The 27,937-nt window shown below is 42.5% G+C and overlaps 1 protein-coding gene and 1 long non-coding RNA gene across 13 annotated transcripts in view; one reads left to right on the top strand and one right to left on the bottom strand.

Moving 5' to 3' along the window:
* The first annotated feature begins 127 nt into the window (after positions 1–127).
* On the top strand, positions 128–27,880 carry LOC110357277 (uncharacterized). The gene is made up of 3 exons (XR_002410843.2): positions 128–263; positions 23,473–23,513; positions 26,295–27,880. It is a non-coding gene; the product is annotated as an uncharacterized LOC110357277 (long non-coding RNA).
* PAMR1 (peptidase domain containing associated with muscle regeneration 1) overlaps positions 7,730–27,937 on the bottom strand; it is a 108,855-nt gene continuing 88,647 nt past the window's right edge. For 11 of the 12 annotated variants that reach the window (XM_065064861.1, XM_065064862.1, XM_021284556.2 and 8 more), the window contains 5 exons: positions 20,628–20,840; positions 18,968–19,034; positions 16,539–16,771; positions 10,008–10,303; positions 7,730–8,764 (listed from right to left, as the gene is read on the bottom strand). In XM_065064861.1, coding sequence (XP_064920933.1) covers positions 8,228–8,764; positions 10,008–10,303; positions 16,539–16,771; positions 18,968–19,034; positions 20,628–20,840 — 1,346 coding nt within the window. In that variant the 3' untranslated portion in view covers positions 7,730–8,227. Of the gene's footprint in view, positions 8,765–10,007; positions 10,304–16,538; positions 16,772–18,967; positions 19,035–20,627; positions 20,841–24,649; positions 24,794–27,937 lie in introns of all 12 variants that reach the window. The other variant, XM_065064869.1, reaches the window with a different exon arrangement.

Raw genomic sequence — 27,937 nt, 5'->3', positions numbered from 1 at the left:
GGGCCGAAGGAAGCTGAGGTGCGGTCGGGGCGTCCTACCGCCGGGTACGCAGGGCACTGCTGGTGCGCGCCCTAGTCCCTCTGCGGTGGCTCCAGCCGTGCTGGGGCAGCAGCCGCCGGGAACGCGGGAGGGAGGACACAGCCAGGACACGGCCTGGATACAACCCTGGCCACGGCCACCCCAGCAGGCCCCTCTCCAGACCAGGAAGGGTTGAACAAGGACTTATGACAGCTCAGTTCACAGGAAAGGATGGGGATGTCCTGGTGAGACCTCTCCTACTTGCTTCTTTGCCTTCTCACTGCAGTACAGTTTATGCTGTAATTTTCCTGATCTTGCTACCAACCACAGGCTGGCCTGGCAGCCCCCTGCTTGGCCCCAAGGCTGCAGCTGGGCCATGTTTGCAGTATAGGGCATAAGTTCTTGTACCATTAAGTAACCACACTTTTCTGATAGGGTATGGGATACTCATGCCATGTCAAGACACTGCTATGCACCTTAGCTTCATTTTCCCCCAGTAGAGGCTTTGCATGCCAATCTCAGTGCTGTCTTTATATCTAAGTCTAACCAACCTGATGTCCTATTTCACATGGAGGAAATATTTCTGCCATAGCCTGTTCCCTCTGCACCAAGGAGCTGGCACAGAAAGCCAGCAGCCATGTGTGAAGCTCCCTGCCATGATAAGCTGCAAGGTTGCGGGGGATGCACAGCTGAGCAAAGGCTGACTGACCTTGCCCACCACTTCCACTCCACCAAGACAGCTTTCCTGCAACCAAGCTGATTCCAGTACTGATCCTTAAAAATGACAGGATGCAGCTTAGTATGCATTCCCTAGTACTAATCAAATACACGTTTTTTTCTTGTAATTTTACCATGGACCTAGGTTTTCAACAGAAACAGGATACCAGGGTGATTCCATTAAAGTCACTGAAGGTATGCCTGACAAAAGCATGTACTTTGCAACGTCCATTTCCTTACAGTGATCTTTTTCAGCTAAGCATCTTGGCTTTTGGGAGTAATTTAATACATTGCAAACCCTAAAAGCATACAAAGGGTCAAGTATAAACCCATTGGAGTGAGTAAGAATACAGAGACTGTTTTGCTCCCTTCTTTTCATAGCAATATCTTTATGGGCTTTCCAGAATGCATAGCTCTTTTCATAGGACTGAAGATGTGCTGCTATCCATGTTGTGCTGTTTCACACCCTTTCTCCAACAGATGGCATAGATCCTCACCTATTTAGAAAGAGATGTTTGAAATAGTATTGCATCTTAAAAATAGATCCTAGCTATCCAAGAGATTAGAGATTCCAGCTCACACTTTTTTTTCAAAGATTCATCCCCTATTTTTTCTCATTACTGGCATTAGATGTTAACTCCTGTTCTGCTCAGGCAGTTAAGTATGAACTACTGTGAGTTGGCCTGCCAGACAGGATGGACAAGCTGATTTATAATTCCTGCAAATAATAGTAATGGTACAGATGCTTGGATATGTTGATATGACTGCTCACTTGTACATGTGAATACATATGTCATATCACAATAGAAATAAAACATTATGTTTGCGTTTAGAGATTACGCAGAATTGAATATAGGTTTCAAACATCATTGAGGTCCAGAAGTAGAACCAAATGCTGCACCTAATTCCTCTTTCTCTAAAGGACTATGCTAAAATTTGAATCCTGGGAAGGAGAGAAGCCTGGCTGTTTTCTTGCTTCTGTTTTCTTTGAAGAGCATCATGACCATAAAAAAGAACGGGGATTGAATTCTGCTGTGCATGCACAGCTGTAGCAACCTCCTCCTGTGATTTTCATTCCATGAAGTGCTCCAAGTTTCTCTTCAAGAATGTACTTTTGTATCACATAGAGCCAGTGAAATATTGTGGCTGCCAAATCTCAGAAATGTTCATCTACTTGTTCCCAGATCTCTGAGTGATTTGAAGCCAAATGGGGATGGGATTTAACACTGAGGACTTAGAGGATCAGTAAATACTAGGCATGGCTGATCTTTAGTAAAAGAAGGAGAATGAGGGTTAGAGCTGGAATTAACACAGACTTTTGCAGATCTGTGTGGACTACCTAGTTCTCTAGTGGGCAAATCCCAGAGAGAGAAAAAAAAGCTTAGGGTCACTTCTTCCCTCTCAGTTGTAGCAGTGGAGAACAATAATGCTATGGAGAGCAGTGCAGTTACAGTGTCATAACTGAGAGAAGAACAAGCTCACAGACCTTCATGATTTCTGGTTTAGGAGGAAATTTCTCTTACCATTAGAGTGTAGAGACTCTCATTTAACATATCCATGTAAGAGCTCTGACTGGGCAAGTGTTGTGGAGGCACTCCAAAAATCAAACCAGGCAGACAGCAAACTCCAAGGGGAATTTATATTTTTCTGACCAAAATTGTTTAACCACTGATAAACCAAGAATGTGTTCGTAATCAAAATCACTTTACTCTCTGACAAACACTTAGTAAACTACAGGTTCACAGAATCACAGAATGGTTAGGGTTGGAAGGGACCTCTGGAGATCATCTAGTCCAACCCACCTGCTAAAGGAGGTTCACCTACAGTGGATCACACAGGCATGTGTCCAGACGGGTTTTGAATCTCTCTAGGGAAGGAGACTCCACAACCTCTCTGGGCAGCCTGTTCCAGTGCTCTGGCACCCTCAAAGTAAAGAAGTTTCTCCTCATGTTTGGATGGAACCTCCTACATTTCAGTCTGTGCCCATTGGCCCTTGTCCTATTGTTGGGCACCACTGAAAGGAGTCTGGTCCCATCCTCTTGACATCTACCCTTACGATATTTGTAACCGTTGTTAAGATCCCCTCTCAGCCTCTCCAGGCTGAACAAATTCAGCTCTCTCTGTCTCTGCTCATATGAAGGATGATCTAGGCCCCTAATCATCTTTGTAGCTCTCTGCTGGACTTCCTCTAGTAATTCCTTGTCCTTGTTTAACTGAGGACCCCAGAACTGGACACAGTACTCCAGATGTGGCCTAACCAGGGCAGAGTAGAGGGGAAGGAGAACCTCCCTCAACTTGCTGGTCACACTCTTCTTAATGTACCACATGATACTGTTTGCCTTCTTGGCCACAAGGGCACATTGCTGACTCATGGTCAACCTGTTGTCAACCAGAACTCCCAAGTCCTTCTCTGCAATGCTGCTTTCCAGCAGGTCAACCCCTAAAACTGTACTGGTGCCTGGGGTTATTCCTGCCCAGGTGCAGGACCCTATACTTGCCCTTTTCAAGCAATTGCTAGGGGAAATCCCATGGGCAAGGATGCTTCAAGGTAAAGGGGCCCAAGATAGTTGGTTAGTATTCAGGGACTGCTTCTTCCAAGCTCAAGATCAGAGCATTCTGACATGTACGAAGTCAAGGAAGGGAGCCAGGAGACCTGTGTGGTTAAACAGGGAACTGCTGGGTATGCACAAGTGGAAGAGTAGAGTTTACACATCACGGAAGGAGGGGCTGGCCACTTGGGAAGAATATAAGGCCATTGTCAGAGGATGCAGGGAAGCAACTAGGAAAGCTAAGTCCTCCTTATGATTAAACCTGACGAGAGGGGTCAAGGACGACAGAAAGAGCTTTTTCAAATACATGGCAGATAAAACTAACACTAGAGGCAATGTAGACTCTAGTAATCAATGAGGTGGGTGCCCTGGTGACAGAAGATACAGAGAAGGCAGAGTTACTGAATGCCTTCTTTGTCTCTGTCTACACTGCCAGAGGCTTTCCTGAGGAGCCCCATGCCCCTGAGGCCCCAGAGGAAGGCAAGACAATGGAGGAGTTTGCCTCAGTCGATAAGGACTGGGTGAGGGACCAATTAAGCAATATGGACATCCATAAATTCATGGGTCGAGATGGGATGCACCTGCGGGTGCTGAGGGAGCTGGCTGAGGTCATTGCTAGGCCGCTCTCCATCATCTTTGCCAAGTCTTGGGAAACAGGAGAGATGCCTGAGGACTGGAGGAAAACAAATGTCACTCCAGTCTTCAAAAAGGGCAAGAAGGGGGACCCAGGTAACTATAGACCGGTCAGCCTCACCTTCATCCCTGGGAAGGTGATGGAAAAACTTATCCTTGGTGCCATCTCAAGGCATATCAAGAATAAGGGGGTCACTAGAGGCAGTCAAAATGGCTTCGCCAAGGGGACGATCGAATATTGAGGTGGACTGTGAACTGGCTGAAGGAAAGAAGCCAGAGAGTTGCGGTCAATGGGGCAGAGTCTAGTTGGAGGCCTGTATCTAGTGGAGTCCCTCAAAGGTTGCTACTGGGACCAGTAGTATTCAATATATTCGTCAACAACTTGAATGAGGGAATAGAGTGCACTGTCAGCAAGTATGCTGATGACACCAAACTGGGAGGAGTGGCTGACATGCCATCCAGCAAGACCTGGACAGGCTGAAGAGTTGGGCAGGAAAAATGTAATGAAATATAACAAGGGAAACTGTAGAGTCTTGCAGCTGGGCAAGATCAACTCCAGGTTCCACTATGAGTTGGGGTATGACCTGTTAGAGAGCAGTGTAGCGGAAAGGGACCTGGGGGTCCTGGTGGACAGCAGGATGACCATGAGCCAGCACTGTGCCCTTGTGGCCAGGAAGGCCAGTGGCATCCTGGGGTGTATTAGAAGGGGTGTGGTTAGTAGGTCGGGAGAGGTTCTCCTCCCCCTCTACTCTGCCCTGGTGAGACCACATCTGGAATATTGTGTCCAGTTCTGGGCCCCTAGTTCAGGAAGGACAGGGAACTGCTGGAGAGAGTCCAGCGCAGAGACACAAAGATGATTAAGGTAGTGGAGCATATCCCTTATGAGGAAAGGCTGAGGGAGCTGGGTCTCTTTAGCTTGGAGGAGGCTGAGGGGTGACCTCATTAATGTTTATAAGTATGTGAAGGGTGAGTGTCACGAGGATGGTGCCAGGCTCTTCTTTGTGACAACCAATGATAATACAAGGGGCAATGGGTGCAAACTGGAACACAGGAGGTTTCAGTGAAATATGAGAAGAAACTTCTTCATGGTAAGGGTGACAGAACACTGGAACAGGCTGCCCAGGGGGGTTGTGGAGTCTCCTTCTCTGGAGACATTCAAAACCCACCTGGATGCCTTCCTGTGTAACCTCATTCCTGCTCTGGCGGGGGGATTGGACTAGATGATCTTTTGAGGTCCCTTCCAATCTCTAACATTTTGTGATTCTGTGATTGTTGAACTTCATTAGGTTCTTCTCTGCTGAGTCCTCCAGTCTGTCCAGGTCTCGCTGAATGGCAGCACAGTCTTCTGGTGAGTCAACCCTTCCACCCAGTTTGGTATCATCAGCAAAACTGCTGAAGGTACACCCAGTCTCTTCTTGCAGGTCATTGACAAACAGGTTGATCAGGACTTGACCTAATACTGATCACTGGGGAACCGCCCTAACTACAGGCCTTCAGCCAGACTCTGCACCATGGATCACAAGCCTCTGAGAATAGGAGGTGGAATTTAATTCCTTCACAACCAACTCAGGCGATCCCTAAACTTTGGAAGGAGAATTCAAAATGCATCATCACTTACCTATAATATGTGTGCTCTCAGCCTTGAGGAGTTTCCTTACGTGGTATCCCAGCCTATGGGGGTGAGCCCCCAACTGAAGACCTGCTGCTCCATGGGTGCGGTGGAACTGGCTCAAAGTGGCCCCCTGCAAGGCTACACTTATACCCTAGGTTGAATCTGATCTATAGTCATATATGATCAGTGGTCTAGAAACTTCTCTGGACCAAGGCATTTCATTGGCTAAGGACCCTGTCTGTCAACCAAGGCGTGTATGTGAGTATAGGCAACATGCTTGGTTTACCAGTCAATAAATTTCTGGTGTTGTTGAAGGTGGGGGGGAGGAGTACATCTGCCACAACAGGTCTGGTTCCAATGAAACATTATATTCCCTTGTGATTTCATGCTGTGTTGATAGTGCTAGGAAGAAACACATATTGACTTTCTGCAAGTTTACCCTTCTCAAAAAATGCCACCTAATTTCCTAATTTTAGTTTTAGAGTTAGGTTGTGGTTGAACTCAATGATCCTGAGAGTCTCTTCCAACCAAAATGATTCTATGATTCTCCTTCTGTCAGTGTGGGAGTACCACACATTCACTGGCACGTTTCTCCCAGCAAAGGAATGAAACACATCTTACTTTTCACATTTAACTCAGAATTTATGTTGCTGTTGTTGCCATGCAGTTTGTCAGCAAGCATAATCTCCTGGCAGAAGGAGACAAGCAAACAAGTTAAAGAGCAATATGCTTTGCTTGTAGCCTTAAACCTTTTGGTTTAAGCAACATCAACCTGTCCTATTGCTGGTAAAAACAATAAAAGTGCAAAGGCATAACACATTAAGTCTTACTGCACAGGAAAGCAATAAATAAATTACAAGGAATGACCTCCAGTCTAATTGCCCTATTAACAGCAGTTTTCAAATTCAAAAGTAGCTGGAAACTACTGAATGCTAAGAAACTCTTAACAAGATTTCACAGCACCAGAGAATCAGATCTGAAATCAGACTTTTTAGCTTATAATTGCTATAGCCATGCAATAGGCTAGGCAGAACATGACTTCAGGATCCAAGTCCTTCTTGGTGAGAGTCCTGAATTCTTTCATCAGATCCACAGCCTTCATGTCCAGCTATTCCTGTGAGCTGTGTTGGGCACTGTAATAACTTGGAGGTCCTACAAATTCCAGGGTGTTGCAGATGACTTATTCAGGAGTCATTACTGATGGGAGGCATTCCCCTGTGCCTCCTCTCCAACTTTTTCAAGGGCTCACCTCTAGACTTGGGCCAGAGCTGAAGAGAGAATGATTTAGTGAAAGAGCAGTGATTAAGAACCATGAGGAGACTAAAGTCTCCCCACTCGACAACATGCCTGATCTTACACTTTGATGTCAAACAGTCCAGTCAAGAAAAGCCTCTGCTAAGTGTGAGATCTGGATGTTGTTCTTCACCCTGAAGAGATACAGAGGTGTTGTTTTGCCACAGAATTATGTGAACTGATGGAAACCAGAAGTTTTCCTGAGGTTTTCATGGGTCTTTGAAATAATCCACATAGAAAAAAATGTTTTTAAAAGTATGTTTCAGGTTTTCATCAGAATATAAGGTGGGAAAGAACTCCCCTGTACATTTCGTTGCAACAATGAACAATCTACAATAGCATGACTGGATGTATTGAGGAAAAAAAAAAAAAAGTCTTGTTATTTATGTAGTAATAAAATTTTGTGCTAATTCTGCCTTTCAGTGTGCCTGAAGAGTCCGAAGTGAGAGTCACATGTAAACAGACTAGAGCAGTAGAGAGTTCCTAGAGTGTGACAAGGATATGTAGGTTAAAAGATAAGCGCTTGGTCTTCCAGAGCTGTTCTTGTTCCACTCCCACACTCTCCTTCTGATCCCTTGTGTTGGTGCAAGGCCTGAGTGCTCTGGCAGCTTGGTCACCATCCTGCTGTGTGTCAGTCCTGTGAGCACAGGCAGGGACAGGCAATGAGCACTGCTGTGACACAGCTGGCCTCGGAACAGCCTTTGCAGATAGAAAGATGATCTCCTCAGGGCAAGACTGGAAGTTTTAATTCTTCTTCCAAACCTTCCCTCAAGAACATGCCCACAAAAGTGGCCACAGATTCAAACACAAGTGTATAGATAAACAGTGTGTGTGTGCAGGGCTGGCACACAGCAGTGTCCTCTCACAGCCAGGCCTTCTGCCAGAAAACCCAAACAAAAACCCAAACAAAAAACAAACCATGTTTTATTTAAATGTGTAAAGTACTTGGAAGGGAAAAAGATTACATTGTACTATGGCAATCAAGACAGAATATACCATAACAAGCTCATTCATTGTAATGAATTCAGGCTACTTTTTCCAGCCTCCTAATCCACTCAGTCACACAAGTCTTTGGGAGAGGCTTACCATCAGTTTCTCTAGGGGACTCCACACTACAGATTAATTTCAGTCAGATTTGCTGTCCTGTTTCTGTATGTCAAACTCAGAGCATCATCTTACCACCAGGGGAGACAGGGAAAATATGGCAAAACTTCTCATGCACTAAGACATTCTGTCATGGGTTAAGTAAAAGTAGCCTGATGGAACATCTGATCCTAGGACAAAAGCCAGGCTGTCTGCCTTAACCTTATCCCAGTTATGGCTCATCACTGGGATGAGAAGCCTAAAGCAGCAGAGACTGAAAGGGATATGATAATAATAAAATGCCATTTCCAGACAAAGCTTTCTATTTCAGGTTCTTCTCAATCCAGTCTTTGAAGGGAAGAGCTTTGGTGTAGCCACTGTAGAGTTCTAGACTGCAAGTTTTATCATAACCCCAGCTCACTAATCCCATCAGGTGCCACCTTAGCTCAGGAGATGCTTTTCCTGGCAAAGTTATGGCCGCAATCCCACCAGTCTCAGCAGGGCAGATATTAGAAAAGGCTGTGTGGTCTTGTTTGGCACAGAACATGCTGTCAGTGACACTGACTTGTATTCCATTATCTTCATACTGTTGCTCACACAACAGTGAGTCCACCATCTGAACAGCTCCCATGCGGATTGTGTCATTCTTGTATCCGGGATCTTTAATGTCAGCCAATACCTTCCAGCCAGTAACCATTATTTTTAAGTACTCTGCAGATGAAGTCAAGTCATGAGAAGATGACAAGCAAATGGGTTGAACATGACTGCTGATTCTGGCTTTGTCCAAGAGTTTTATGATAGCTATGTCAGAATCAAGTAATATAGGGTCATAATTGGGATGCACTATGATGGCAGAAATCTAGGGACAAAACAGAGTAGGAAGAATTGTAGAGTTAATAGCAATGGCAAGTCAGCAGCACTCTCCGTACTACTATAATGCATGGTAGTTTATTTTGCATACTTAATCTCTACCCTTCACTCACAAACTGTTATTTCACCATAGTGCTCACTGAAATGAGAAACGTGTGAAAAGATCAAGCATCTTCTGACTTTTTTTTTTTTGGCTTGGGTTTCAGGACAGTTTTTATTGCATGAAACTCTTTGTAATGAAAAGTAGTCAAGGATATTTTCAGGAAAATGAGAGGTTAATGTTCAGTTCAAGTTTTTCTACTGTTTACTGAAAAGATTTTACTTGTTTACCTGTTGTGTCATCTTAAGTGTGTAGATTTTGAAGGCCCACTCCCCTTTTGAATAAAAATGTTATCTTCTTATTGAAATTCAACCATTTTCCCACCAAAAAATACATTACATAATGTTGGGGCCAAACCTTTACTGCTAGGTACCTTGATGAAACACTACAAGAACAGATAGGATTCCTAAAAGGAAAATTTGTAAAAAAATAATATATTTCCTTACAGGAAAATCTGAAAAATCTGGAATTAGAGAAAGAAGCTGTAAATAGGGGGAGGGGAAAAGAATCAAATTAACTATGATTTTTTGTATAAAATCCATTAATTAACTCACATACCCCCACTCCAGAAAAAGACACACAGACAAAATTGCTGTATTTCTCCTCATTTTGACTTCAACCTTTCCAGTTCTACTTGAAAAAAACAAACCCCTCTGGTGAGCCTGAGGTGCTATTTTTTGAGCTGGAGTCAGACATAAACTCATTTTGAGTTTAGAGCTATACAGCCCTGAGGCTGAGATGTGAAATGTGCTCATGGCGTCAAAGCAGCATCTAGAGCACAAGTGTTTCCCTCATAAATTATACTGATCACTTTTGACAGCTGGCATCTCTTTCTACCTTTTTTTTTTTTCTGACAATATCACTCAGGTATGACTCATGGAACCTGAGCTGTTTTCTTAGTGATCTGTGTTAGGGGGTGAACATATGAGTTGGACAGTGACAGGGGAATTTCATAAACTACATACGGCATGTGCCCTCCTTGTGCCACGACAGTCCTATCAGTTGGGTCTTTAGATACACATTTCAAATAACAGTGTGTAAAACAATAAAGGTTAAGCTTTTTCTCCCTGTACAAGACAGATGTGATCAGCATCTGTCTTTGCTCATCATTTTCTGCTCCCACAAGACTTACCCGCAGGTTCTGGATGGTCTTTTCATCCCTGTCATCATCTCTGTAGAATTTCCCTAGGACTACCTTGAGCTCTGCTGTCTTGAGCACAATGATCTTGCCAAGGTCAGTGACACAGTGAGCTGCCACCACCACAGTGCGCTCATTCACCAGGGCCCCGCTGCAGATAAGGATCCAGCCCCCTTTCTGGAGACTGTTCTCCTTCACCCCATTGGCCATCCGATAGATTGCAGCTTGCCAGGGCCACCTGATAGAGGTCACTGTCTTCTGAAGAGTGATGTTTTCTGCTTTTCCACAGACTGAGGAAACACGAACACAATACGTATACAACAGCTATGAGGCCCTGGAATTAGACAGGCAAGCAGCTGATGCTGCTGATGAAGACTCTTCTGGGAAGGCAGGTTCCTCTAGGCAACCTAAACCCCACATGAAACCCAACAAACCCATTAGAATCACACAAGTAAAGAGAAAAATAAGGGTAACTGTCATAGGTGACTCCCTTCTGAAAGGAACAGAAGGCTCAATATGCCAACCCAACCCACAGGAAAGTCTGCTGGTTCCCTGGGACCAGGGTAAGATATGCTACTCAACATCTCCCCGGGCTGGTAAAGGTCCCCTGACTATTACCAGCTGTTAGTCATTAATGTTGGCAGGGAAGAGGAGGAAAAAGAAGTCTTAATACAATCAAAAGGTATTTCAGAGCTTTGGGGCAGATGATTACTTGTTAGGGTGGTTTTTTTTTTTCAACTATCCTTTCAGTAGCACGCAGGAATATAGAATGGAACAGGCAGGCCCAACTAATCAATACATGGCTCCATGACCGGTGTCATCAACGGGATGGAAATTTGGGTTTTTTGACCACGAGATGGTCAGCTCTTCACCACATCTTCTGACATCCAGTAAGATGCACCTCACACAGAAGGGAAAAGAGTGTTTGCTCAGGGGCTAGCAAGGCTGATTGATAGGAGTTTAAACTAATTTGGAAGGGGAAGGGGACAGTACCAGGCCAGTCAGTGATGAGCAGTGGGATGGCATACCAAAGCTTGAGGAGACACATGACAGTGAGACTCCTCAAACTGTGCCATGAGGTGAAGGGCACAATCAACACAGTTGAAGTGCTGCTACACTGGTGCACGTAGCACGAGGAAAAAGCAAGATGAATTAGAAGCCTTGGCCCGGTCCCAGGGATATGAAATAACTGGCATTAGTGAAACCTGGTGGGATGAGTCCTGTAACTGGTGTGCCATGATGGATGGCTACAGGCTATTCAGAAGTGATAGGCAGGGTAGGAGAGGTGGGGTGGTGGCACTGTATGTAGCGGAGGGGCTGGAATGCATGGAGCTGGCAGTTTGCCATGGCAAAGCTGAGAGCCTCTGGGTAAGGATTAAGGGACAGAAAAATAAAGCAGAAGTCGTTGTGGGTGTCTACTATAGGCCACCCAGCCAGGATGACAACTCTGGTGAGTTATTCTTTAAGGAACTAAGCAAAGCCTCCAAGTCATCTGCCCTTCTCCTTATGGGGGACTTCAACTTGGCAGATGACTACTGGGAATATCACACAGCTGGCACCAAAAGGTCCAGAAGATTCCTAAAGCATCTGGACAATAATTTCTTGGTACAGATACCAAGGGAACTGACCAGGAAAGGTGCCTTCCTAGATTTGCTACTCACTAACAGAGAGGGTCTTATGGGAGAAGTGGCAATTGGTAGCTGCCTTGGCCACAGTGACTACAAAGCAGTCAGGTACAAAATCTGTGCTAATAGGAGGAAAACTGCCAGCAAGGCCTAAACTCTAGATAGGAGAAGAGCAGACTTCAGGTTGCTCAGAGAACTACTTAGTAAGATTCTCTGGGAAGAAGCTTTTGAAGGTGCTGGAGTCCATCAGTGTTGGTCACTTTTTAAGTACCACCTACCAAAAGCACAGGACCAGGCAATTCCAAAATGCTCAAAATCTAGCAGGTGAGGCATAAATCCAGCTTGGTTGAGCAGGGATCTTCTTCTTGAAATACGGTGAAAAAAGAAATTACATGGTCAGTGGAAGCAAGGTCAGGCAGCATGGGAGGACTATAGAGATGCTGCTCACCACTGTAGGGAAGGAATTCATGTGGCCAGAGCTCAATTAGAATTGAAGCTGGCCAGTAGTGTGAAGGACAATAAAAAAGGCTTTTTTTGATATGTTAATGGCAAAAGGCAAACCAGAAATAACATTGGCCCATTACTCAATGAGCATGGTCACCTTATTAACAGGGATATAAACAAAACAGGGATATTTAATGCTTTTTTCACCTCGGTCTTCAACTCTGAAGATGGACTGGAGGGCGCCCATAGCCCTAGGCTAGCAAACCATAGCTGCATGAGCAATAAACTCCTAGTCAATCTAGAACTTGTACAGGATTTGCTACTCCAGCTAGATTCCTACAAGTCAATGGGGCCTGATGGGATTCATCCAAGGGTACTTAAAGAGCTGGCTGATGTCATAGCGAGATCTCTCTCTGTGATTTTTCAATGCTCCTGGGAATTTGGAGAGGTCCCTGATGACTGGAAGCTGACAAGCATCCCAGTTTACAAGAAGGGCAACAGGGATCTGTGGCAGGATGCATACTCCCCTCTCTCCCCCTCCCTCCTTCAGTATGTAAGGAGTAGGCACATCTCCCTCTCTGCTGTTTGAGGCTAACAGCTTCTTTTGTTTGGCCTCAGAGCACCCTGGCCAGGGCCATTAGGAGAAGGGAGTGCCGAGGCGCCAGTGAGATGCTGGGTGCCTGTGGCCAGTGTGGGGGATGTTTGGAGGCTTCAGGAGCACCCCACAGCCAGTGTGAGGGTGCAGAGAAGATTCTAGAATGCCTACAGTCATATCTGATCAGCCAATAAAAAAATGGGATTCTCGTCAAGACTCCGCCCATTGTCGCGGGTCTCTCGGAGCACGTGCAAGATGCTGCTGCCGAGAGCCTCGCTCCTCGGGATGGAGACTCTGCTTGCTTTGCCGCCATGGGCGTGAGTAAAACTTCTCGCAGGATTGCGAGTATATTTATACTTTCCGTGCACATATGCACGTGTAACTTTCCATGCTCAATATGAGCATGCGTAAAATTAATCCTCGCATAATCGCGGGTGTATTTTCCTCCCGTGCTTCCGCATAAGCACGTGTAATATTCCGTGCACATTTGCACGTGTAAGTAAATTAACCCTCGCAGGGTTGAGAGTGTATTATAAATTTATCCTCGCAGAATCGCGAGTGTACTAACTTTCCGTACTCACTACGAGTATCTGTATCTCTTTAAAAATAATACTGCACTGTGTTTAGGCAAGTGTGTACTCCTCCCTGACTCAGAGACGGTTCCAGCATTGTTTTGGTGAAGCCATGTGCATGCACTCTGTGGACCACCTGTTGTATTAGTTTCTGTCCCTTAATAATTTTCCTCAATTGATATCCGAACCTGTATTTAAGTCGCTTTTGGAGTGCTAAAACCCTGTTTCTCACTGGTTTGATAAAAGTTGTATTGGACCCTGTTGTCCCTTAACCTAACCTTGGGGTGCCTCCATGACAGGATCACCCTGGCAACTACAGCCAATCAAGGGAGGTGATTATCCTGCTCTATTCTGCACTGGTGCAGACTCCCCTGGAGTGCTGATTGCAGTTCAGGGCACCACAGTATAAAAAGACATAAAGGTACTAGAGAGTGTCCAGAAGAAGGCTGCAAAGTTAGTGAAGGGTTTGGACGGGAAGCCATATGAGAAATGGCTAAAGCCACTTGGTTTCTTGAGCCTGGAGGAGACTGAGGGGAGACCTTATCACGGTCTACAGCTTCCTCACAAGGAGTGGAGGAAGGGTAGGTGCTTATCTCTCTGGCGATCAATGACAGAACCCAAGGGAATGGGAGGAAAATGTGCCAGGGGAGGATTAGGTTGGACATTAGGGAAAGTTTCTTCACCCAGAGGATTGTGGAGCATGGGAACAGGCTCCCCAGGGAGGTAGTCACAGTCCCTAGCCTGGTAGTATTCAAGAAGAGTGGTAGTCAATGGTGCGGAGTCTAGTTGGAGGCCAGTATCTAGTGGAGTGCCTCAGGGGTCAGTACTGGGGCCAATATTATTCAATATATTCATTCACGATTTGGATGAGGGAATTGAGTGTACTATCAGTAAGTTTGCTGATGACACTAAGCTGGGAGGAGTTGCTGACAAGCCAGAAGGCTGTGCTGCCATCCAGGGGGACCTGGACAGGCTGAAGAGTTGGGCGGGGGATAACCTAATGAAATTTAACAAGGGAAAGTGTAGAGTCCTGCATCTGGGCAGGAACAACCCCAGGTTCCAGCATAGGTTGAGAAATTACATATTAGAGAGCAGTGTAGGGGAAAGGGATGTGGGGGTCCTGGTGGACAACAGGATGACCATGAGCCAGCACTGTGCCCTTGTGGCCAGGAAGGCCAATGGCATCCTGGGGTGTATTAGAAGGGGGGTGGTTAGTAGATCGAGAGAGGTCCTCCTTCCCCTCTACTCTGCCCTGGTGAGACCACATCTGGAATATTGTGTCCAGTTCTGGGCCCCTCAGTTCAAGAAGGACAGGGAACTACTGGAGAGGGTCCAGCGTAGAGCAACAAAGATGATTAAGGGAGTGGAGCACCTCCCTTATGAAGAAAGGTTGAGGGAGCTGGGTCTCTTTAGCTTGGAGAAGAGAAGACTGAGGGGTGATCTTATTAATGTTTATAAATATATAAAGGGTGAGTGCCACGAGGATGGACCCAGGCTCTTCTCGGCGGCAAACAATGATAGGACAAGGGGTAATGGGATCAAGCTGCAGCACAAGAGGTTCCACTTAAATTTGAGAAAAAACTTCTTCTCAGTGAGGGTGACATAGCACTGGAACAGGCTGCCCAGGGGGGTTGTGGAGTCTCCTTCTCTGGAGACATTCAAAACCTGCCTGGACATGTTCCTGTGCGACCTCACCTAGGCGTTCCTGCTCCAGCAGGGGGATTGGACTAGATGATCTTTTGAGGTCTCTTCCAATCCCAAACATACTGTGATACTGTGGAGAGACTATACAACACCATCAGACACATGGTGTGAACTGTGGAGTTGTTCTGTGCAGGGACAGGAGTTGGACTTGATGATCCTTGTGGGTCCCTTCCAACTCAGGGCATTCTGTAATTCTGTGATTCTATGAACCAAGAATGAGGTACACCTTTCCCCCACCAATGAATCTGAATTTCTCTCTTTATTCTTAATTAGCATGTGCTAAAGGCAGCCAAACTGCTAAGGTTAGCATGAGAGACAGCTTTCTAATTAACCTCTGTCTCCAACCTGCAAAATTTTAATATGATCATTTTATATAGCTTTTAAAAAACACCTTTTAATTTTCCTGTTTTTATCTGAATTCTTGGCTTAAGTAGGAATGTGGATTTAGCACTTGAGCAGGTGAATTTTCATGACAACCTTATCAAGCTGCACTATAATGAGATGACTGTATAAAAAATGGAAAGAACACCCCTGATTCTTGCTTATAATAAAACACCATAAAGCCAGCTGTCCACTAAAACTCACTCTTAGGCAGTCACAGAGTATTTATAAGGTCCTCTCCTAGAGCTGACCTTAGCACAGATGAGTTCATGCCCATGAGAAAAAACTCGTCTTACAACAAGAACCTTGAAGCAAACGCATCTATATCAACAGCCATTCTGGGGAAAAGAAAAAGCTCTGCTGTCTTCTAGGAATACATTACTCAGGGTCAGAACTGGGGTAAAATCTCCTGTATCAGGAAAGGTTTACTTCAGTATAAAGGTTACATCATCTGGTCACATTTTTTAGTTAGTCTCCCTTAGAACTTTTTTTTTTTTTTTCCTGGAATCTAGTGTGCGCATGTCCATAGTGAAAATGATTGAATGAAATACTTTTCAATACATGACATCATCTCAAAGCAAAACCACAAACAAGAACTCTCAACATTTGCTTGATGTTAGCAATATTGTGATGTTTTCACAATATGCCTGATGTCAGTAGTGGCTTGTACCAAATCTTGTGATGTTCCTACCCTGACTTTGTGCACTAGTTTTGGATGAGATTTTATCTAGACTTACAGTTTGCAATATGAACCCTTCCTTAGCAGGGTATATTAAAGGAAGAGCCTATTTTAAACGCAGACTCTGCATTCTATTGCTTAAACTTCTATGCTTCTGTTAGCTGTGTGCTGAAGTATAGAGGTGAAAGAAAAATCACATTTGCAGTAAATAATACAGGAAAACATGAGGTGATAGTAGGAAAATATTTTCAAATCAGGAAAGAAACTCACTACACATTTTGTTCAATAAAAGACTAGAAAAATTGATGGCAAATTACAGTGCTGAAAGCTTGATCCCTTTACCATCAACTGGAAAAGTTCTACTGATGGATAAAAAGAGCCTTAAAGCTTTATTGCTCCTATCTCCCAGCTGGAAGCACAGGCAGCCTACACCAATGGCACCCTCTAATTATCTAACAGGAATACACATCCTGTTCCCGTGTTCCCTCAGAGATGTATGAATTTCTTTTTCCCTTGGAGACTCACTTGGAATACACACAGGGGCTCTCCCACTCCATTTTCCTGTCTTCAAACAGGTTCTCCTGCTGCTACCCAGGCGGCGGTAGAAAGGAGAAATGCACTCATACTGAAGCTGAGTGTGCAGATGCTGGTACCCTGGGGGCAGGTCTCCAAATGGCAGTGCAGGCTTCTTGGTTGGATAGATTTCAAGCTTTTGCTTAATGACTGCAGATGAGTAAAGTTGATGCAAAGGTGTTTCCCTGTTTCAAGGTGCAAAGAACACAAGGTAATAATAATAATAATAATAATAATAATAATAATAATAATAATAATAATAATAATAATAAAAGCAGCAATCATTTTAGCATTATCATCAGCTGTGTTAAGTATCATTTAAAAGCATATGAAGTTTGCATGTGAAAGAATAAGGCAAAAATGTAATTCCAACATACTTTAGCAATACTCCCATTTACATGCATCCCAGCTATTTAATTTATATTTATATGCATACATGCATACATAAATACAGGTAAGTTTATAAATTTTATGTTTGTGTGTCTTTTTTTTCATTTCACAGTTTCCAGATTGCAACTAGTTGCCTCTAAGTGTGCAACAGTTTTTGCCATTCACAAAAAGACTGAGATACCATGTTTTTAAATAAAGAAATTACACTGGAAGTTGGCAGTGCTGTAATTAATTCTCACTAGAGAGGAGTTAGGCACATCTTTTCTCTAGTGAAGATTTTAACAGGCAGTATTAGGAATCAATTCAGGTTAAATCGTGTTGATAAAGTTGCTTGATTTAGCAATTAACAGAGATAATTGCCTCACCACAGGGATTTCATAATTGCAATAATCACTAAGCTTCCATTTAGATTTTGTACTGATTAGCTGAAACATGGCATATAATTAAAAAAAATAAATATTTGCACCAGCCTAGATGTGGGCCATAAGCTTGACTACAGTCATCTTCATCATTTAGAATGTGTCCCTTGTTCTAATGCTTAAAAGTGTGTATCTACAGATAAAAAAAACAAACTATTTACATCTGAAAAATTCAGCAGGAAATTAATTACCCTTGAGATTTCCGGTACTTTCTGCATCCAGAAAAGCCATAGGAATTTTTTTTTTTCACGTGGTAATTTCATTTTTGATTACAGAGAGAGACAGACTGCCTCCACCATATAGAATCTGTGAGGCAATACGTAACAGCACTCAAGAAAAATACAATTATTAAGAACAAGACCAATGGCAAGTTTCTTGCATTTTGGAAGAGGGATGAGAGCTGCTGTGCTCATGCTTAGTCTGCCAGGGTTCCATTCCCTACTCACATGTGAACTTGCAATATTGCATAATGCACACTTTATCTCACTATTAATCTATAAAATAGAGATCCTACTTCAAGAGAGAAAAGCAATCCACAAACATGAGGTGCCATCATGATGCTATGGAGGTGGGGGCATGTATGTGCTCTTATAAGCTGGTGTTAATATCTGAAACATTTACCATGAAACGACCAGTGTTCAAATGTTAATTGAGATATTTAAACAAGAAAAATCCCCTGATGGCTGCCAAAGCCTCCTAATGGCTTCTCAGTGTCGTCTCTACAATCATACATAACAGAGCTGGACAATGGGAGAGTATTTGGGAAGTAAGTGCTTTCATTGTTCCTAAAGTCTTCTCTAGGCATCTGCTACTGGCCATTGCCAGGATACGGCTTGAGCTGGAACTTTATTCTGACCTGGTATGGCTGTTCTTAAGACCAAAGATGAGGACAGTTCTTGCACTTTATCTAAAAAGAAATGAATCATGTACTGCAAAAAAAACCTCAACCCCAAGATGAGAAATTACTACTTGGACAAAAATGAACCTGAACAATTCAGCATAACTAATTCAGATTGGGTTTATTTCAAGAAATCAGCAGAAGGGTAAGCTCAGATAGGGTATGATCTTTCATTTCTTCCTCTGCTCCTACTCTACCTCCTCCTCTTCCCCATGCCCATCCCAAACCCAAATTTATATCAATGGTGCTATATTGCTTTTGATGGTGAAATTTACTGGGAGCAGATTGCATTGCTATACACCCTTCTCTTGTATGCTCTCCCCACTTATTTCTTCCCTAAAATGGCACGTGTTCATATTTTAAGATACATCATTAGCCCCAAGGAACTGTTCTCAGACTGTTCTTGTAGCTTGTCACAAGCTTGCAAGCCTAATTCCAGCATTGTCCAGTACTTTGAACATCTCTAATGTCCATTGCTTCCTGGTTGCTTCTAGCAGCTTGCAAACCTGTGCTTAATCAGGCCTCTCCTCACAGCAGCTCTCATCGCTTGGTCATCTAGTGGAGCTGTAGGAATGGCTGCTCAGGCAGGCTAAACACACAGGGTGGAAAAGAGAGGTGGGGAAAAGCAATCACATTTTTTTCTTTAAGCTGTAGTTGAGATATTGCATTCTTACCTTGACTGAACCTGCATTGGAAGCACTTTCTGCCTCACCAGATCAGGCATCTTAGGCTCTCTGCAGGCTAGAAAAAATACAATGTTGTGCAGTACTTTCCCACATTCACAGCTCAAGGGTTATGTTTTATAAACATTTCCACTCCTTCTCTCACTAGATATAGTGGACTGAAAAGAGGCAGTAATTATACGCATTAAGATAAAGACAGGCCCTGAAACCTAAAGCATTGGAAAAATACTTCCTCATAGATCGCCAGATCCATCCTGTTTACAAGAGTGGAAGCAACTGAGCATCTTCTGCACTGGCACTTCCAGCCATTGAAGAAAATGTGTCCATTAGTGTGTCTGAATTTCAGATTTACACCACTACAGCTGATGGTTTGAAAACTGAACAAGCTTTTGCAACAATGGAATTACATAAAAAAATACTTAATTTCCATCTGTGTAGCCACACACAGCTAATCCCAGTGACTCGACAAACAGAGCAAGGCTGCAGGATGTTACAGACTTCTAAGAGTCTGCTTGCTTGTGCACCCATTGGAAGGAGTTGGAGACTCTGATTCAGAGGACCACTTCAGAGTTACCTGAACATGCACAAAATAACAGCAGGGAGATCCAGAGTTTCTAGTTTTGCATATTCAGTTTATTTAAGAGCAGGATAAAATATTTGGGTCTATCAGTTCTAATGACTGCCAGTATTTCCTTCTTGCTGCACACAGTGGTAGAAAAGGAATCTTGCATGATGGATTTTATGCCTAGGCACTTGTATTCTGTGGAATTTAACAATATGTAGCTCTTAGTGATTACTGTATAGGTTAACCTTTATGTCACTATCAAAGTTAACATGATGTTAACATGACGAAGTTAAAGATGCTTTCCCCATATTATTATCATCAATAAAGATGCTTTCCACAGATGATTAGACACCTCAGGGAGAGAATATTTCCATCTGAAATAACAGACTAAAGCAAATTCTGCAGGGCACAGACATATTTCCTTATATTATCATTACTTCAGTTAAAAAACAAATCCAAAAAAACAATTGCTTAGGGAAAATGAATTTGGCAGCTCCCCAGCATAAATTTATTCATCCATTCAAAGTTTCAGACATGCTTAAAGTAGCTTCAGGTCAACAGTAAAATTCCCTTTCTAGCAAAGTATTTAAAGATGTGTGTCAGTGTTTTAATGAATACAGATAGTTTAGGCATGTCCTCAAATAGTTTTCTGAACCAAACCTTCAAGGCTGTAATCTACAGGCTTGGCCTTTCTACAATCATCACTTGTCCCATTGACTTAAAAGTATTCTGAAAAGTGAGCTGGGCCCTATGATGAGGCAGTTATTTCCTTCTATTTCAGTTCACTCCTGATCTGCCTTGATGTTGGTCTTATACAGGTTTGATCCTAAAATGAGGGTAATAAGTGCCTTAGGGAATATTTAATTCCATTTTAAAGATGGAAACATCTTCTGGAATCACTGACTTCTTCTTTAGTTGATTTTATCAGCCAGTAGAGCTGCCAAACTACCACTCTCAGTATCAGGTGTCAGTCAGATGGCTTATTCTTAGAAAAAAAATATTGTTTGGCAAGTGTAAATTATATAAAATTAACTCCAGTAAAACCATAGCAGCTTTTGTGAGTTGTTGTAAAAAATTGTATACTACCTTTTATGCAGATTGGCTGCTTCCCTGACCATTCTCCATCATCTTGACAAGTCCTCTGTTCATTCCCACTAAGAACATATGAGTTGTTACAAAAGAAAGCAATGACTGTGCCAATTTTTGCATAGCGTCCATTCAAGAGCCCAGTGTCTTCCACTACTCTTCTGTAGCCATTGAGGGGCCCACCAGGATCTGAGCAGTTTTTTTCATCTAGAACTAAGAACAGGGGGGAAAAATAGTAACCATATTATCAAGTTCACAGCATTATTTTCACCCATCAGATTGTTCAACATTTTGTTCACATGTTACTACACAATCTACAATTTACTAAAGATGCCTTTTCAAGACCCATCTGGGATCTCTGTCTTCAGAAAGATCTGTAATATACAGATATCTGTTTATAATACTTTAGTCTACACTGAAAGCGTAAGATTATCAAATTGTTAAAAAGACCTTAAAACATAAATGACAATCCTGAAAAAGAACCTTGACTTTACATGATGTTAATGTCCCATTATCATTAGCAGGGCTACTTCAAGAGCATAGAAGGATGCACTTGAGCTATTTGCAGGCCCTTGGCATTCTTTTCCCTTTTCTGTGTTTTCAATACTTCGCTGGACTTGGACAATAAAACTAGACAACTGAATTTTCTTTGATGTTTGGTTGCATTTTGGTTTCTTAGTACTGAGAGATCACAATAATCCAGGGAAATGGAGGAATGTAAAGAGAACATACATACATATATATATATATATACACACACTTATTGGTACTAAAAGCTCACTATGGAAAGCTTACTCATGCCAGTTTCTGCCTATAAAACCTCTTTTACTTCCTTCTTCCCAATATTTGTCCCTTCTTTTTATTTGTTTTTGTGGTTTTGGTTTGTTTGTTTGTTTGTTTCTCTCAATAAGATTGGATTTTTGGCCTAAATCTGGATGACAGTATTTCCTATGTGGTCCTAATAAATGCTTTTCCCTATATTTTTCACTCCTCTGCTTTTTCTATTTAGCAGCTGAAACGCTACTTTTTTTTTCTTTGGATTCTATCTAAGTTTTCTTGTCAGGCTGACAGTAACATGCAATTCTGTTTAATTCCTCTATTTAATGTCTCATTTGATGATAACCAGTGAACAGCTAGTTTAGACAGCCACCGTTGGTGCTGCTCTGCTTATAGACGGTCAAGAAGACTGAAACATATCAATTCACACAGTATCACAGTATCACAGTATGTTTGGGATTGGAAGGGACCTCAAAAGATCATCTAGTCCAATCCCCCTGCTGGAGCAGGAACGCCTAGGTGAGGTCGCACAGGAACACGTCCAGGCAGGTTTTGAATGTCTCCAGAGAAGGAGACTCCACAACCCCCCTGGGCAGCCTGTTCCAGTGCTCTGTCACCCTCACTGAGAAGAAGTTTTTTCTCAAATTTAAGTGGAACCTCTTGTGTTGCAGCTTGATCCCATTACCCCTTGTCCTATCATTGTTTGCCACCGAGAGGAGCCTGGCTCCATCCTCATGGCACTCACCCTTTATATATTCATAAACATTAATAAGATCACCCCTCAGTCTCCTCTTCTCCAAACTAAAGAGACCCAGGTCCCTCAGCCTTTCGTCATAAGGGAGGTGCTCCACTCCCTTAATCATCTTTGTTGCTCTACGCTGGACCCTCTCTAGCAGTTCCTTGTCCTTCTTGAACTGAGGGGCCCAGAACTGGACACAATATTCCAGATGGGGTCTCACCAGGGTGGAGTAGAAGGGAAGGAGGACCTCTCTCGATCTACTAACCACCCCCCTTCTAATACACCCCAGGATGCCATTGGCCTTCCTGGCCACAAGGGCACAGTGCTGGCTCATGGTCATCCTGTTGTCCACCAGGACCCCCACATCCCTTTCCCCTACACTGCTCTCTAATATGTAATTTCCCAACCTATACTTGAACCTGGAGTTGTTCTTGCCCAGATGCAGGACTCTACACTTTCCCTTGTTAAATTTCATTAGGTTATCCCCTGCCCAACTCTCCAGCCTGTCCAGGTCCCGCTGGATGGCAGCACAGCCTTCTGGCGTGTCAGCCACGCCTCCCAGCCTAGTGTCATCAGCAAACTTGCTGATAGTACACTCTATTCCCTCGTCTAAATCGTTAATGAATATATTGAATAATATTGGCCCCAGTACTGACCCCTGAGGCACTCCACTAGATACTGGCCTCCAACTAGACTCCGCACCATTGACTACCACTCTCTGGCTTCTCTCCTTAAGACAGTTTGCAACCCACCTCACTACTCTATTGTCTAGACCACACCTCCTCAACTTAGCTGTGAGGATGCTGTGGGAGACTGTGTCAAAGGCTTTGCTGAACTCAAGGTAGACCAGAAATGACCTCTTCATGTCATTGAGTCAGACCCGTATGCCTAGCAAGCAGGTCAGCTTCACAAGAGCACCAATATATAACAAAGCACTTAAACATTTATTTAAATCCCTGTGAAATCAGCACTATAATAGTGCATGGGTATGGCTTTGTCCTGTTTCCCTGTCTTCATGTCACCAGACAGAGTCCAGCTCAGCAAAGCACGTAAGCACATAGCTAACCTTAGCAGTACCTGTTCAATGAAGAGCATATGATCTTAACATTGAGTATATAATTCAAGCTAAGCATGCATTTCAGTGCTTTTTTAACAACATTGGATTTTACCATATGCTGAAGGTTATATATGTACTTAAACAATTTTCCACAGGAATCATATTCAGTAAACAAAGAAGATGTCTGAACTTCCTCGCAACCTGGAGAAAGGGAGAAGCAGATCCCTGTCTCCTTTTAATTTGTCTCCATTTTTCTTCTCTGTACTTCACAGGCTTTCTCACTTGTGAACCAAAACTGACAACTCAATAGCAGGTAAAGACTACAGGGAATCACCCACAATATAATGCTTTATTTGCAAGTTGCTTTCTGCACTGATATCTAGTCTAGAGGCATCATCTGATGAGTAGAGTGTGTGTTTCTAAATGTACCTAGACTTGACCAAACAAGACAAGTCGAACAAGTCATCCTATGCTTATCAGGAACTTGAACAGTAATTTTCTTCTTCCCTAAACTCAGGGTTATGACATTTTTAATGGATTAAAAACAAAGATAAAACATCTGAGAAGGAGAGACCTAAATTATACCACCTGTAACTTCAGCAATAGCCAAGTCTAGAGATGGATCTTTAGCCAGAGACTTAACACAGCAGGGACTTTAGCATAATCCTGATATTACATTTACTGCAACTGGACACATTCTGTCTAGATAGAAGAATGCCTATTGCTTGCTCTTTCAGATGAACTTATACATAGCTGTTTCAAAACACTCCCCTCCAAATTTACATGGTTTGCCACAACACACTTGTAAAAGCACTTTTCCAATTGATACAGATTATTCTGGAATATGGAAATAAATTTGTGCAATACAAAACAACTAAAGAAAAATTAAAAGTCTCTTTGGATGAGAAGATGGGGCTTGGAATTTCACAGCTGAATCAATGTGAATGGTAGGCATGCCAGCTTGCACAGCCAGAATGAGTGGAAGTTTCCCTTATATTGGCTTTTATCTTGGATAGGAATTTTGTTGAAATAAGAGTATAGTCTTCGTGCATGTAAGCCCATCACAGAGTGCACCAGACTTCTGCAGAGAATGTATCAGAGGTATATAGTAATAGAAGCATCTGTTCATTGTTGTACAATGTCCCTCACTTGGTTTTAGTCCTAGACATTTCCAGTCTGTGTGTAAGAAGGATGTAAGGCTAAAATCTGAGAAAATTATTTTTCAGTCATTTGATGTTTCAGTCATACCTTTATATAAGCAGGTCTTGTAGGATGGCCTGTAGCAGAATAAAATGAGAATCCCTATTGCTTCTTAAAGACAAGAAGATGAAAGAACATCATGTTAAGCCATGCATCTACCAAATTTCAAGTGAGATTTGGATATTCTAGTTTCATGTGAATACATTGGTTGAAAAAATTGATAAGAATCAAAACTTAAAGTGACCTTACCACATTCAGGATGATGTGTTGACCAAGTCCCATCAAGCTGACAGTAGGCAACATGGCTGCCTTTTAAGCTGTAACCTGCATATTTAAAGTCATCTCCTTCCACAATACCATGAGCAGGAGCACCTGGAGTCCTACACATCACCACTGACAGTTCAGATATTTCAAAAAAATCCACTATATTAAATCCACTTTATTATAAAAACAGGACTGTGTTAGGATGATTCTTTATTTAGAACATTGAAAAACCAATTAAAATGGGCACAGGAGTAAAAATTACATGACAAGTATATACTGATCTTTAGAAAGTTGTTTAGATGTCAGTTCTACACACACATATGCATCACTTTTCAAAACATATCTAGATCTATGCAATTCAATGGGATTACTCAGAAGTGTGAAGTGATGTGCAGAAGTGCTTGTGTCATTAGGGCTCATTTACTCAAAATATTAGTACTTAAAGCACTTTCCAACCTTAAGAGAGGTTTTGAATTAACTACCATGCTGGGTCAAGAAAAAATGTAGATACTTAAAAGCTTTATATTGAAATTTTTTCAAATTCTTCTTTCCAATTCTATATAGTTTTTCAGATAACCTCACAGAAATATTTTTTATCTTTATTTGTGTAGATCAAACATTATCGTAATGACATTAAAAAGGAACCTTGATATTTACAAAACTGTGATATTTACCCTTTCCACTGGGTTTGCTCTAATGGGAAAATACTTACATACAACTGGTCTATTTAACTACCAGAAGTAGTAAATGGTAGATTAAACATTGTAAGTAAGATTTCTCTGAGAACATCAAATCAGCCATGATAAATCGGGACAAAGGCCCATTCAGCACAGAAACCTGTCTTCAATGGCCTAAACAGTAGATTTGGTGGAAGAAATATAAAAACAGAACAAGCATATAGAATACTTTCCTGGCATATTCTGGCAGCATTCAGCAATCAGCTCAATTCAGCTCAAGGCCTATCTGAACTATAATGGTATTTTTGGTAAAACATACCCTAGAGATTTTTTTTTAAACATTAATTTGTCTGAATATTTTCTAAACTCACCTACATACTTGGTGTCCACAATATCCTGTAGCAATGAATTCTACAGACTGTTGTGTGAAAAATACAGTGCCTTCTTTGGTTTGGTTTCTAGCCTGACACCTGGCAATTTTATTTGATGCTCTACTTTCTCTGTTATGAGAGACAGACAACATCCATGCTTTATTCACCTTTTCGAAGTTCCTTTTTAAGACCAATTATCTGTATGTCAAAATCATATGTATGTATTTCTGTAGGTAGAAATTATAACTATGTAGGAAACACAGGTTTCAGTATCTACACAGTTATCCATTTCTGTGTGTTTCTGGCTTTGCCTGGCCATTTGTTGTGGAAAACTGCATAGGAAAGGATTCAGTGCAAGATTTAGAAATGTGTATTGAGGTTGTTTTATCTGGGAGCTGTGGTACTTCACTGAAGATAGACAGGTGAATACTAAAGAGATCATCCCTACTTTATGCTTTTAGAATTTGACTTTTTATGTTTTGCCTTGCAGTTAGTTGCTTACTAACCTACAGCCAAATTTTGATGCTTACACTTCTAGAAGAAAATTTTTTCTAAAGCCTCAACCCTCTAATCCTTCCACAGAATACATATTAATGCATCTATTTATATGGATTGTGGGCCATACAATTATTCACATAAGGAAGAGATCCTTGAGCAAGAGTCTTAAAGCAGCAGCATTCACAAGAACAAGGCTCCACAGAAATTCCCCTCATTTTACGGATTACTACAAACATCAGACAATGACTCAGCAGAATAATTTGTGCACTAGTAAACACAAGTCTTGGAAAGAAAATCTGTCTAACATTTAAGCATTAGAGAAGAACTCAGACTCACTGTTTCAAATCAAAACATATCGACTTAGGGGAGTGCAACTTTTCCTCTTGGTTGCAAGTGTCCTGCAACATTGTCATCTTCAGCGAAAGAATAACGATAAAAATTCAACAAAAATTAATTTCTAGCTGTTGTGTATTGATAAGGATCATGGCTGAAATATTGTGGCAAAACTAGTTCCTCCAGTCCCAGGACTGTCAAAGGCTAAAAAGAATCATGCCTCAAATATTGTAGCAGGACATGACACATTCAGTAGAAGGGTGAACTACGATTTACATATCAACGACAAGCTAAAGAGCCACAGCCCAGGCTGGCTGACTGATACCGGGGGATGTGCTGATATTGCCCAGCTTGGCACACAAAGGGGAAAAGCTGAGACCCTTCAGCATGGCCTGAGATTGCCGACACTTGTCGATCTTTTGCAATCACCCCTTCTCCGGGACTTCTGCATGGCACAAAGGTGAAAAACTGAGGACCTTCAACATGGCCCAGGACTTGTCGAGACTTGTTGATCTTTCGTAATCACCTCTTCACCCCAGACTTTCCTCTACTCGGAAAGCTATTAAAAAGCTCACCTAAAACAGCACTGGTAGGGAACCCACCACCCTGAGGACCCTCCGCCCACCAGCCTCACCACAGGAACTGGACCAGACACCGGAGGACGCTACGCTCCTGAACTACAAACCCCAACATCCATGCCATGGGACACCGGAGGCCATACATCATCATACAAGTCTTGTCATCCATGCTGCAGAGACGTAAGAGTGGCTGGGTCCTTCACCCTTTGCTTTCTTCCTTTCTCTCTGCTCTTTCCTTCTCTCCTTTTTTTCTATATCCATATGTCTTTGTCTCTCCTTCCGTGAGTGGTGATATATTACTCTCTCTCTCTCTTATACCTTAGTTTTTCTTCCCTCTCTACCACTCTCTTTCTCTCTTTTCCTTTTGAACATATAAGAGTAACATCATCTTAAGCTCTGCTGTTGCATTCTTGTTAAGTTTTGTATTATAGCTACTAGTGTTTGCCAATCCATTGCTCATGGAAGGACTTTGGCTGTTAATGTATTGCTAAGTTCTGTAATATCATAAAATGCTTTTGCCAAGCCACTATTCGCTGTAATTAGTATTCCAACATGTACTTTTAGTAAAACTCATAATTGAATTGGACCCCTGGAGTGATTGTCATTCACCTTGCATAACTACGCAGAATTAACCCAGAGTTAACTCACACCTGGTCTCATCTGTTGAGCCAGGGCACGTGTCGCGTTCAGAGTTAACTCATCCCTCACTCCATCTGTTGGGATGCGACACTAGCCCTTGACGTTTCTCATGTGAAATATAAGCACACACACATATACATGCATATATATATATGTACATATGTGTACGCACAAGCA

Source organism: Columba livia, chromosome 5 (assembly GCF_036013475.1).
Source record: "Columba livia isolate bColLiv1 breed racing homer chromosome 5, bColLiv1.pat.W.v2, whole genome shotgun sequence".
NCBI classification, from domain to species: domain Eukaryota; kingdom Metazoa; phylum Chordata; class Aves; order Columbiformes; family Columbidae; genus Columba; species Columba livia.
The sequence above is the reverse complement of the archived record's forward strand: the minus strand, read 5'-3'. Positions and strand labels throughout refer to the sequence as shown.